The sequence below is a fragment of the Lacerta agilis genome, chromosome 7, assembly GCF_009819535.1.
Source record: "Lacerta agilis isolate rLacAgi1 chromosome 7, rLacAgi1.pri, whole genome shotgun sequence".
NCBI classification, from domain to species: domain Eukaryota; kingdom Metazoa; phylum Chordata; class Lepidosauria; order Squamata; family Lacertidae; genus Lacerta; species Lacerta agilis.
In genome coordinates this window covers 24484730-24497335 of record NC_046318.1, presented here as the reverse complement: position 1 = coordinate 24497335, position 12606 = coordinate 24484730, and the positions used below count along the sequence as shown (strand labels likewise).

General features: G+C 47.1%; 1 protein-coding gene across 1 annotated transcript in view; it reads right to left on the bottom strand.

The window, feature by feature from the left end:
* Positions 1 to 3439, bottom strand: part of BMP6 (bone morphogenetic protein 6) — an 83727-nt gene extending 80288 nt beyond the window's left edge. Inside the window, exon 1 of the mRNA XM_033154534.1 lies at positions 2762 to 3439. Within this exon, the coding sequence (XP_033010425.1) occupies positions 2762 to 3425 (664 nt within the window). The 5' untranslated portion in view covers positions 3426 to 3439. The remainder of the gene's footprint in view (positions 1 to 2761) is intronic.
* Between the last annotated feature and the right edge of the window lie 9167 nt (positions 3440 to 12606).

Genomic DNA, 12606 nt, shown 5'->3' with positions numbered 1-12606 from the left:
CACACAGAGAGAGAGAGAGAGAGATGCTGGGCGTAAGATAGAAGTGCCACAGAGTTATCACTCCAACAGATATCCTGTTCCCCATCAGGTCTTTCTTTCAGACTCATTTTTCAAGACTGTATTGCTGTTGTTCTCTCTCACACGGACCTTAATGACATCACCTCCAGCCAGGGAAGTGGGGGCAGGAAAAAGAAATGCCCCTTCCAGAAGCTCCTTCAGCTACTTTTGTTTCTCTGGCACCACATTGCATAACTAAATAGATGGCTAAGGGTCAGTATAGGCCCGTTCCACAACAAAAAAAGAACATGTCCAACTGATATCAACCATTTTCTGCAGTCCCCTTCTGGCAAAAATTATCATTACAATTAGAAAATCAAACAGCTACCAGGCAACGGCAGAGCATATGCCCGCACTGCCCAGGGTGGGCGCGATCCCGAGGGGGGCGGGATGCAGGGGATGCCCTCCCACGCGCCACAGTTCAGGGTAAGAGAGGGGCAGGGAAGTTTCTGCTCACTTTCCTCCTGCTCTCCACAGCTGGGTCAGACATGCAAGTCACCACAGCTGAGGTAGGATGCTCTCTCTGCCACCAGGTCAGAAGAGCTGCTGCCGCCGGGTGCGAGGTGTGCCGCCCACTCGCCGGCCATTTTGTCACCCCCCAGTCATGACACCTGGGGCGAACCACACCCACCGCACCCCCCTTCCTACGCCTCTGCTACCAGGGACCCCGAGACGGCATCTAGCGCAACCCCAAACCTGTAGTAGTATAAATCAGCTTCGTTTGTTCAAAGAAGCAGTAGTAGTAGGGATTAACAAGAGCAACACTATGTATATGTTTGAAGGAAACAGACCTCTGGTAGCATACTTAGAGTCAGCTATCCTAAGCAAGCCAAAGAAATATGGAAACAGTACCATGGTCAGTACCATATGTTCATGGAACCTGAACACAACATTGCAATAGGCATAGACAGCGATCTCTTCCAGATGACCTATTTATTAAGCATGCATTCAGATTTGTCTGAAGGGAGATGCAGTGTCAATTAACTGTTATACCATACTTTCCAGAGCATTTTCTCATCACTTTCCTTACTGCAAAAAGTTCAATTATTTTGGAAGCGTGTTTGTGGCACAAAAGCACCAGATTCATTTTTAATTGTGTAAGTTGATTCTGCTAGTATATGACTGAATCCCATCCACAAAAGTAGTAAAAAGGCCTGGGGACAGTCAGTGGCTACTTGAGGTGACTAATGGGCAACGAAACCATGCAAAGTACATAATGCTACTCAAAGTCCTTATTAGCACAATCCTGAATTAACAATGGCCAGTTTAATGGTTGGACTTCACCCCCAAAGGAGTGCTCCTCTGTTGTCTCCTAAAACAAATGGGTGCCAACCGAATTAACAATATAACTTCACTGGATTGTAGAAGCAAGCCCTTTATTTATGTTGCACCCCAAATAGTTGTGATTTCATATGTCACAACCACTACTCCATGTAGCCCAGAGCTTACTCTAGTCATCGGCAACTCTCTAATGCCTTAGGCAGAGATGTTCCTGGACTTATTTTAATCTTATATACCAGGGACTGAATCCGGGATCTTCAACATGCAAGTAAATTTCCAATGTATGGAATCAGGAAACTTTTGAAGTATTCAAAATATTTATGTCCCATACAGCTAAAAGCTCATCTGATATGACAGGAGGCTTTAATCCAGGCATAGGCAAACTCAGCCCTCCAGATGTTTTGAGACTACAATTCCCATCATCCCTGACCACTGGTCCTGTTAGCTAGGGATGATGGGAGTTGTAGTCCCAAAACATCTGGAGGGCCAAGTTTGCCTATGCCCTGCTTTAATCAATTAATATCGATTGTGCAGATGGAGAGGTGAAAGGCTCCTGCTGCTTTTGAGTGGTCCATTCATAACTACCAAATTGGCTGTTTGGCCTGCATACCCAAATGTGCTTTTTAGACACTTCCACTATCCCAAGAGATGGGCACACCCACATCTATATACATAGGTACATACATACATGCAGAGAAGCAGGCAATAATTCAGTAAATGGGCGTGGCCAGGGAGGCAGTTGCCCCCGCCAACAAGTAAATAAAGAAGGAAAACCTTAACTAAAAGTAGAAATCGTAGAAAGATTTTGACAGATTTTTCTGAGCACCTGGGGCCAAAAGAAAAGTAATTTAAAGCAACTCTTGTTGAGACATTTCATTCCAAATCTGCTAGACAGAGCCAGACAGAGGATGATGACAGGTGAGTGTCCTGTCTCCGCCCCCCACCCCCACCCCACCTCCACATAAATCCTGGCTACGCTCATGCTCCAGTAAGATCGCTTCTCGGGCTTCATATGCACCTGCCAACTTCACAAAACGGCATGCAAATCATGTCATCTGAACGCAACTCAACTATGCGACTTAAGATTTCGGAGCTCATTTAGTATGTGAAATTGGCGAGGGGCGGTTGCAGGTGGGTCACACTTTTTTGACATGGCGATAAATGGAGATAGCAACTTTCCAAGAAAATGCGAGGGTAGGTGGGGGGTAAACACGAGAAGCAAGGCGACTTCCAAACGGCGGGTGTAGATAGAGCAAGCGAGAACCATAAATGCACCCCCACCCCACGCGCGCAGTTCTTGTTTGCACGACAAGTTTCTAGCGCGCGCGCGCGCCACACACACGCACACGCCGCCAGGTGTTAACGAGGGCTCCGCAAAGAAAGGCTCCACCCCTTTCCTCCTCCTCCTCCTCCTCACACTCACCCAGGTTGACGAAGCTCATGACCATGTCCGCGTCACTGAGGAAGGCGCTATCCTGCGAGGTGGCCAAGGCTGGGGAGCCGCCGCCGCCGCCGCCGCCGGGTCCTGGGTGGTGGCTGAGGAGCGTTTTCCGCTGCAGCGGGTGCGCCGTCGGGGGTTGCCGGCCGCTCGTGCGCTGCTGCTGCTGCTGCTGCGTCCCCTCTTCGTCCTCCTCGCTGGACAGGGTATTGTACAGATCCAGCATGAAGAGCGGCGCCGAGTTCAGCCTGCCCGGAGGGGGCACCAACTGTTGCTGCTGTTGCTGCTGCCTCCGCTGGTGGTGCGTCGGCGGCAGGGGAGCCGCTCCTTGCTCCTCTTGCCGCGCCAAGCCGTGCGCCGGCCGGGGCCGGTGCGGCAAGCCCAGCACCGAGAGGATTTCCTTCTGCATCTCCCGCTTTTCGTGAGACTTGAGGCGCCGGTAGAGGAAGCCCGCCGCCGCCGGGGACGACGACGACGAGGAGGTGGAGACTGGCGCCTGGGGCTGCTCTTGGCTTCTGCTCGCGCCCTCGCCGCCGCCCGGCAGCAGCGCCCCCGCGACGGGCGGCAGAGGCAGCGCAGGCGGCGGAGAGCAGCAGCCGCTACTGCACACCAGCGCCCACCACCAAAGCCAGCGCAGCCTCGGAGGCATCGCTCCTCCGCCCGCCCGCCCGCCTCGCCTAACCTGCTCGCTTTTTCGCTGGACCTCGGAAGCGCTTCTCGAGCGCGCCCCGAGTCTCCTCGCTTTCTCTATCCCCCCTCGGGGGCTTAATTCATTGAAAGGGGACGGGGAGGGTTTGGAGACTCCTTTATAGTCGTTAACCTCATTCCTCTCCCTGGGCAGGTGCAAATTCCCCTCTATGTAAAGCAAAGGAAGGCTCGCGGAGGTTCCGCACCCGCCGAGCGGGTCTCAATTTTGCCCGGCGTCTGTTTTCTTCCTCTGTGGGGACAGCCGGCCGTTTGCTTGCGCGTCGAAGAGCAAAGTGAGAATGGAAAGCAGCGCGGGGGGGGGGGGGGAGAGCAAGCCGCCTCGCTCCCGTTTCCCAAAGAAATTCCCTCGCAATTCGGACAAGGAAAAGAAGATGCGCTTCTTGACAGAGCTGGGCGAGGGGTGGGAAGGACCGAAGAAGAGGGACCCCAACCTAATATGCCGAAATTAAAAAAAAAAAAATGGGAAAAAGAAGCGTTCCTCTCACGTCCTTGCTTTCTCCCCAGGAACCAAATTCCTTGCAAAAAATAATAATAATAATTAAAAAGCAAAGCAGCCCAATTCCCAGCCGGGTTCCCTGTCAAATTCCCTCTTGCGCGAAAGCCTGAGGGCGCTTTTCAAGGCAATCCCAATTGCGCGCGCTCTCCTCTCGTCAGCTCGGGCAGCCTCGAGTCACTCATGTGAGCGGCGGCAAGTTGCTCGCAGGTACCACGACCCAGCGGAGGGAAGCGCCCGCCTCCTCCTCTCGTTTGATGGGCAGCGGAGGCGACGATTAAAGAGGCTCCGGGTCCCTGTCTGTCATGTGCGAAGCCTCTCCTCCCCGGGAGGGGGCGTTCCCTCCTGCAAACTCCAGAGCTGGCTTTGCTGGACGGGCGGTTCGGCTTCTCTGCTCGTTTCCCAGAATAAGATATAGGCGGATAAGGATTAAAACAGAGAAAGGACATTGCCGGAATGGAAATATACATGTGCAAAGGACGAGGGAGGAATGCATTTGGTTTTGTTGCTGACCCCGAGCTAAAGAATTAGATTGGTTCTCAAGCGTTTGGCACGGGCGGGGAACGGGAGAGTCCCTTCCAGGATAAAATCCAGATGTTTTGGACCATGCGTATCCTATCATACCTGACTATAGGCTGTTGTTTGAAACATTTGGAGGGCACCAGGTTGGAGAAAGCTGCAATAAAATAATGCCCTCGAGAGGGTTTTTATTTTGTATTTCCTAGCGTTGTTTCTGCAGGGTTTTAAAAATTGTTAACGTTTCTTATAGTGAAAGAGAGAAAAAAGGAAGCAGTGGAGTGGGGGTGGGGAGAGATCAGGGAGGCAAAATGAGAGAGATAATTTGGAACAGAAGTTATGTTCTATGTAGGAATTGGTAGCTTATTCAGATACCATCCCATTCTTGAAGCACGGGCTAATTCTGTGCATGCTTTCCTTTTGTGTACCTCCCCATTCAGTATAATGACTTAGTTCTGAAGAAGTACATGTGGTATTGGGCTAAAATCCTCTAGGCGAACTCCACTGAGCAACTTTGTGCAAACTTCCGGATTTCAAAGAGCTATTTTAAAAAAAAACTCTTCTACTGTATGTGTGGTCATTCCTTAAACCTAGAAACATAGTGCTGAAGGATACAATCAGGTGCACCAGCATGGGTTTCTGTAATGGCCTCAAAGAAGGCACATCTCAACTTACATGCACACCTATGCTTACAGTTTGTCTAATTTAAGGTTCACAAACAAGTAAAGGCATGCAAAGGGCATTTAGGAGCCCGGAACATTACCTAGAGTAGGTATTTCCAACCTTTAATCAAAACAAGCATTTGGGGACCAATTTATTAATATTTTACTTATATTTGCATGGTCAAATATATATTTTAGTATGAATTTGCACTCTTGTAACGACCCACCTTGAATCAGGCCACGACCTGCTAGTGGGTCCCACCACCAGTTGAAGACCAGTACTCTAGAGAATATGCAAGGTGGACTTGGAATAGCAGCATGGTCCTCTTCTTCTCTAGGACATCAGAAGGAAGCCCCCTTGTAACGGCACATACAATATTATAATTTACACCCTATCCGTGTGTGCTTATGCCCATGACTTTTCTGTTATGAAATGAGGGCAAATGGAAACCCACCTAGAAACTATTTAGATCAGCAGTCATTCTAACCTTATTTGCTTGGCCTTGTGTTTCAGAATGAAGATGTCCACCACATTACAGGCTCAGTCATCGTATCCATTATCAGTTCTTTTCCTGTTATTCCACAGGACAGTAGCTTTTCTTCTTCTTCGCAAGTATAGATATTAAGTTTTAACACCGCCGTGAGCTCCTTTGGTGGGAAGAGCAGGACATAAACTTTTTTTAAAAGAAACCACAGGTGTAAATTAACAAGGTTCTGTAACAAATTCTACCCTTTCAAAAGAAACCACCTGACCCAACAACACCCTAATATAAAACACCTCCTATCTAAGAAGTCCAAGTGTATGCAAAAGGCATTTTTCACTAAAGAACTGCATTAGAAATTGTTCCAAAGTCTTGCTTCCACAAAATCTGATCACATTAACTCCATGGAAGCCAGAGTTTCACAGGGGTGGGGAACCTGTTGTCCCCCACCCTGATACTACTGGACTACAACTCTGATTATCCTCAGCCATAGACTGTGCTGGCTGGGACTAATAGAACTGGAGTCAAACAGCATCTCGAAGGCCACAGATTCCCCTACCCTTGGTTTAGGATATGAACTTGTCTTCATCCACCATTTTTCCTACCCCCTGATATCGTATCAGCTGAGCTGAACACCTACCTGGATTGAGATAGATTCTATAATGTTGCCAAATTCTGCGTTTCTACTATTAGACGCAGGAAATATGAGCTATCCATTGACAATGCGCAGGCAAAGGCAAACGTTTACCGGTAATTTTATTTAAGATCTTAATTTTAAAATGCCGTTTTTTCGTGTGTTTGTCTTGTATGTGCTTCGTTGTTCAGTTGAAGAGGACGATTTGGTCTGTGACCGTTTAATAAAATTTGATTTGATTTGAGATAGATTCTATTTAAATAAAAAAAACTTGATAATCACAACCTGAAAAATTCTCTCATCCTTTTTAACAGCGAGTTTAACCTCCCACCTTATGCCATACTTTGTACAAAGGTTCTTACTTGAAGCTGCTTTGGAGTGAATGGCTTAGGGCAGGGGTCTGCAACCTTTAAGACAAAAAGAGCCACTTGGACCCGTTTCTGAAGGAAAAAAAAGAAACTGGGAGCCGCAAAACCACTGCGACATTTAAAACAAATATAACACTGCATTTTATTTTAAAAAATCCAATTTAAATTTAAAAAATCCAATTTAAATAAAAAAAATCTGATTTAAATAAAAAAAATCCAATTTTTTTGATTAATTTTTTTAAAATCATTCATTTTTATCCAACCTGGGGACCACTACCAGGTCACAGCCTGATCCAAGGTGGGTTGCAACAGCATACAAATATTTGATTTGTTGTTTTTTTTAAAAAAAAAAAATGAGTCCTCAACTGCACACTTGTGTTAAATGTTTGTCCCATGTCTAATTGAAGACTGCTGGCTTTTACAATAATCTTAGTGTCTTTTACCCTTAATATTCCAGACCAGAGGCTATGCTCACCTCTTCCAACCTCCTCTCTTGCTAAATAAAGCACAGAATTGCACCAGAGAAGCCTGTGATGTTTGTGCTGACTTGCATACAGGTAGCTGTAGTAGTTCATAGTGTTCAAACCTTTTTAGGGGAGTTCCCTGCCCCCTTAATGACAATGGCGATAGATTTTGCACATGAACACAGATCCAAGTTAGGACTCCTCTCTTCCACACCAACAAGTGCTTTGTCAAGGCTCCCCTAACACACACTCAGGACAGAGGAAAAACTGCAACCTTTTGGGCCGTCATTCTCCTACCCATGTCTCTGTGAGAACGAGCCCTTTATTCTGCCTCCCGTAGTACATCCTCCCCCTTCAAGAAATCATTTCCTTTGGACTTTCGGCCCATCTCCACCCCTATTACTCCTTGCCCTCGCGAAGGAAGCATTTTCACAAGTTTTCTTTTTGGTGGGCTGTCCGTGCTTCCAAACACCTGGAAGTCACGACAGGGGCTTCTCCCCCACCTAGTAAATTCTGCCTCTGCATAAGTTACGCAGGTTTGGTTTTCTTTACCAGGGCGCGGCGCAGGCGGCCAACTTGCGCTCCCGTGCTCCGCCCGGCAGCCTAAGCAACACACCTGAGGAAGCAGCTGCAGAGGACTCCCCCTCCCCAGTCCCAGTCCCCCACCCCAAGGGACTCGTTGGGGGGTTGCAAAGCCTCCCGCCCACGGCAGGCAGAGAGCTCGACGGTGGTTTCTGCCCAGCCAGCCCAGCTTTGCGCCCTGGAAGGCGGGGGCGACGTGACTAACCTTGCCTGGTGAGGTCTGGCGGCGGCTCCGCTCAACGCTGCTGCGGAAGAACGCACAACTGCCTTTTCCTCCATGCAGCCTTTTTAAGCAGCCACGTCCCTGCTGTGCGTGCTCGGGCTCCTAGGAGCCTCCAAGCCCCCACGCGACACGTGCACCCATTGGCTCCTGAGACGCGGGTCCCGGGCAAGGGCGAGTCCCGGCCTTGCTCCGGGGCGGAGAGAGACGCACGCCCTGAGGCTGCGAGCGGAACCAGGAGTGAAGGAGGCAGCGGCAGGGAAACAGGCGCAGCTTCCTCGACCATTTTTAAAAGGAGGGCTTCCCCCCTCGCCCTCGCCCACCACCCGCCGCCCCTGGCCCAGCCCACAGCTGCCTACCTCGTCGTCACCTCGATGCAGCAGCCAGCAGCAGCCACACCTCTGGAGGGAAACTGCTGCTGTCTGCTGCTGCGCCTGCGCTGGCAGAAACGAGGCACGACGCATGAGCAGAGCAGCACAGCAGCAGCACCCTCAGCCTCCGGAGGGCGGGCCGCCGGCCAGCTGGAGGGAGGCCGCTGCCGCTGGCCAGCTGGAGAAGTGGACAGGCGTATCTGCCCCGGAGCCGCGGCAAAGGTGTAAAAGAGCCGCATGCGGCTCCGGAGCCGCAGGTTGCAGACCCCCGGCTTAGGGAATGCAGCTTTTCAGAATTAATTCTCTTAAGATCAGTGGGTGTTGCTTCGAATTGTCCATTGCACACAGGGTAACTAACCAGCTGCAACAGATGAAGGCTGCTGGGCTTTTAAAGCAGGGGGGGGGGGGAAACTGTGGCCCTCCAGATGATGGTCTCAGACTCCCATAAGCACTAGCAAGCATGGTCCAGGAATTAAGGAGAGTTGCCATCCAAACAGAATCTGGGAGGGCCCTAAGTTCACCAACCCAAAATGTGCAGCGATGGGACGTTCAGCATAGTTGCTTCACAGCAGCATAGTGCTGCAAGAGAGAAGTTGCACCTGCTGAAATTCCCTCCTCATTTATACAGCTATCAAAAGGCAGAGCAGCCCTGTCCTCCTTCACACGTGGCCGTCCTAACTTTCCAGGTCAGTACGCTGACTTACATTGGGGCGGTGACTATGTTGTTGTTGTTTTTTTAATGGATCTGTATGGATCTTAAGGATCCAAGTCCATTTGAAAAGGGGTCAGAAGATCGGGTACCCTTGCTGGCTGCCGAGCATGTAATGGAAAAGAAGTTCACAGATGATCAGATGCAAGTTTATTATATACTCCCATGTGTTTCCTCCTCCCTTCCACGACTTATTTATGGAGGCCTTCAAACCGAAAACAACGTATCTTATTTCACAAAGAGAGTGGTTAACAGGAAGTATAATAACCTGTGAATAACTTTAACAGGAAGTCCATGAACTTAGAACAGGGTTGTTGTTGTTGGTTTTTTTAAATAAACTAAGCAGTTAATCTTTGTTCATTCCAAAAGATCCTTTAAGATAACAGGCATAGTTGCTTTTTGTTTTGCCTGACAAACAATCCAAGTTTTGTTTTTTTTTTTAAAAAAAAGAGAGTGGGTTGCGTATTAAATTTTACATATTTTAATAAAAACAATACTACTTAGAGCACTACATAATTTAAGTGCTCCAAAAAACCCCCACACAACCCAACATAACATATTATTCAGCATTTTTACAACCATACAAAGGCACAGCACTGTTATAGCTCCCATATTACAGATGGGGGAAAGGCCAGCACTGAGCCTGGGAAACACGGGCTTGTCTAAGGCAAATCGAAACATTATGGCTCAGACAAGATTCTCTCTCTCCACCTATAAAAACAGAATTCTTTTTAATGTGTTCACTTTTAAGGTAGGGATACAGACGTAGCCAGGATTTATGTTGGGGGGCAGGCTTTATGTTAGGGTGCAGAACCTCAGTTATTTAAGTATTTTTACTGATTTTTATTGATCAGCCCCTCTTGGCTACACCCATGTGCAGGACCTATGGTCCTCCAGATGTTGCTGGATTATAATTCCCATCATGCATAGCAATGCATGCTAAGGCTGATGGGAGTTGGAGTCCAGCCTTGTCTGGAGAGCTGCACAGCTACCCCATCCCTGTTTAAACGTAAAGTGTTTTCACTATTGCAGGACATTAGTAAAGGAAGAGGGAGGAATGTACAGAAACCTCTTCATCTTATTGTCTTCCCTCCTATCATCTGCAGGGAACCCAGAGGGGTTTAGAAGAGGTCTCCACTGATGCAAAGTTGACACAACAGTCCTTAAAAAAAAAATCATATTGTGACAGCATTCCCTAGAGATCAGCTATAGAAGAAACAGGGGCTGTAAAATATATAGGCTATAACCTATTAGCATAACTAAAAAATAATTGCTACAGGTGAGGTCCCACAACTAAACACCGCAAAGGGTAAGATTATCTCTCTTCTCCCTCTCTCTACCCATACTTTCTGGTTTCACAGACAGCCTAGGGTTGACCTGGGAATGTTAACTTTGCTGTTGTCTTTTTACCCTGAAGCCAGTGAGAAGTCTGGGGGGAAGAACACAAGACTTCCTCTGAGCTTATGGTACTCAGGCTTACACGACAGCATCTGGGGCAAAGACTGTGGGAGTGGGATAGGAAACTTGTTCCACATAATACAGGTGATCATTGGGGGGGGGGTGTTTCCAAACGGAGTGCACCCCTCTTCTTAGCCAGCTCCTCATTCCTTCGTTTACCAAGTCCTCCTCCCTTAACTCCCCCCCCCCTCCTCCTGGCTGAAAGTTGCCGCTGGATTTCCTGCCTGCACACCTCTTTGACTAAGTTCCCCTCCAAAGCTGTCAAGGGGGGTGGAAGTATCACCATGAGCACTAGGGGATTCGGAAACTGAACTCTGCGAATATATGCTTGATAATAATCTGCATCCCAAAGGGCCAGTTATTTGTTTTATTTAAAGGGATTCATATAATTAGTTCAATCGCGAGCATTTCCAAGCGGTTTACATAAAATAAACCAAACATCATGCAACCAAACAGAAACCCAAATGCTACCTTAAAAATGGCTGGCAGAGTAAGATTTTTTTTGCCATGCTGCTGAAGTTCAGCTTGAAGAGCATCTGTCTAAATTTCAGTTGGGAGGGAGTTCCACGGACTTTGGCCTGCAACACTGAATGCATGTCTTCTTCCACCACCAATTGCCTCAGGCTGAATGCTGTAGGCTACTCCAAATGACTACTTAGCAACTGAGGAATGGGCCCTGGATCCTGCTCTCTGCTGTCCGAGTTCCATGGCATCATGAGGGCAGGTTGCATGTCTCCAGGCTGTTTGCTGGGTTTCCCAACCAATGTATTGCAGACCTCAAGGAAATTACACACATGCTCTCCCATAAGTTGGGGCACCCTCTCCCAGCTTTCTCCCTAGTCCCCATTTAGCTGGGCACCCTTCAAATTTGCATGGAGCATACCCATTTATTAAGAGGCAGAGCAATATTTACTTAGAGGCAAACCAATATATCTTCAGCCAGACCTTATTTACACTTGCACATTTGGAGAAGTATGACCCTGGGGAGTCAGAGCTCAATATTGCAATGTTTCCATTTGGATTCAGGTCGTGTTACTTTAATTTAAAAACAAAAACAAAAACAAAACCTCTGGATGCTCTACAACTGTCAAGGAACTGATGAGAGGAAATGTGAATTTACACATACATATATGTAAAACGAACATTTTTCCATTTGAAATTTAGAAGTTTTTTTTAAAGGGTACAGAAAATTATTCCTTGCTGAACAAAACATAAAGGTGTTCCATGAGGTCTCAGGCTACAGAATTAAAACACCAATACTATTAAAAGAATGTTTCACCTCCCAATATTTGCTCTCTCTCACTCTCAAACTTTCCTTTCACTGTTCTATCTTAGAATGTTATGAATGCAGAATACAGAATATCATATTTTCCTACTCATGAAGGACATCTGGTGGCGAACCAGAGCTTTCTAGAAATTATTCCATACAGGAAAAATGGCAAGTTTGCTTTTTGAATTAGCTGCTTTAAATTCTTGCCCCAAAGCCAAGGTACTGTCTGTGCTAGTACTCAGAAGGTGTGTCACCTCTTTGTCAGTGATGTACTGTAAATACACTCATGAAATCATCACCAGAGGAATTTAAGATATAAAAGCATTTATCAGGGAGGAGAAAAAAAACTAAAACACTGTACTTAAATGTATAATTTATCTGTGACTTTATAATCTCATCTTTCCTCCAAATAGCTCAGGGTGGCATAACTGAAGTTATTTCATCTACATAACAACCCAATGATGTAGGGTTGTATTGCAAAAATGTCTTTTTCAAGACCACCTAGTGTCATTGTTGCCTCAGGATTTCAATCTGGCCTTTTGAATGCATATCCAAACTCTATTCCCTGTCATTCCTCTGGCAGCCTATTCCTCTGGCAGCTTTAATGAGTAGGACAAAGGTTCCCAAACTGTGGTCCAGTGGACAGCAAACTTCATTCAGGTGACCCGCAGCAAGCCCACATTATACAGCCGTTTTGATTTTTGATTGTATTTTTATTGCTTCTTTTATTTCTTAGGCTGTATTTTATTACATTACCATTTGAACTCTATGTACTGTAATTCAGTAATTGCAATGGACTTGTTCCAATAGAATGGAATTTTTCCATGGAATAAGACAGTAAAATTGTAAGAAATAAAAGAATCAAGGAAAACACAATGAAAAAACATACAGCA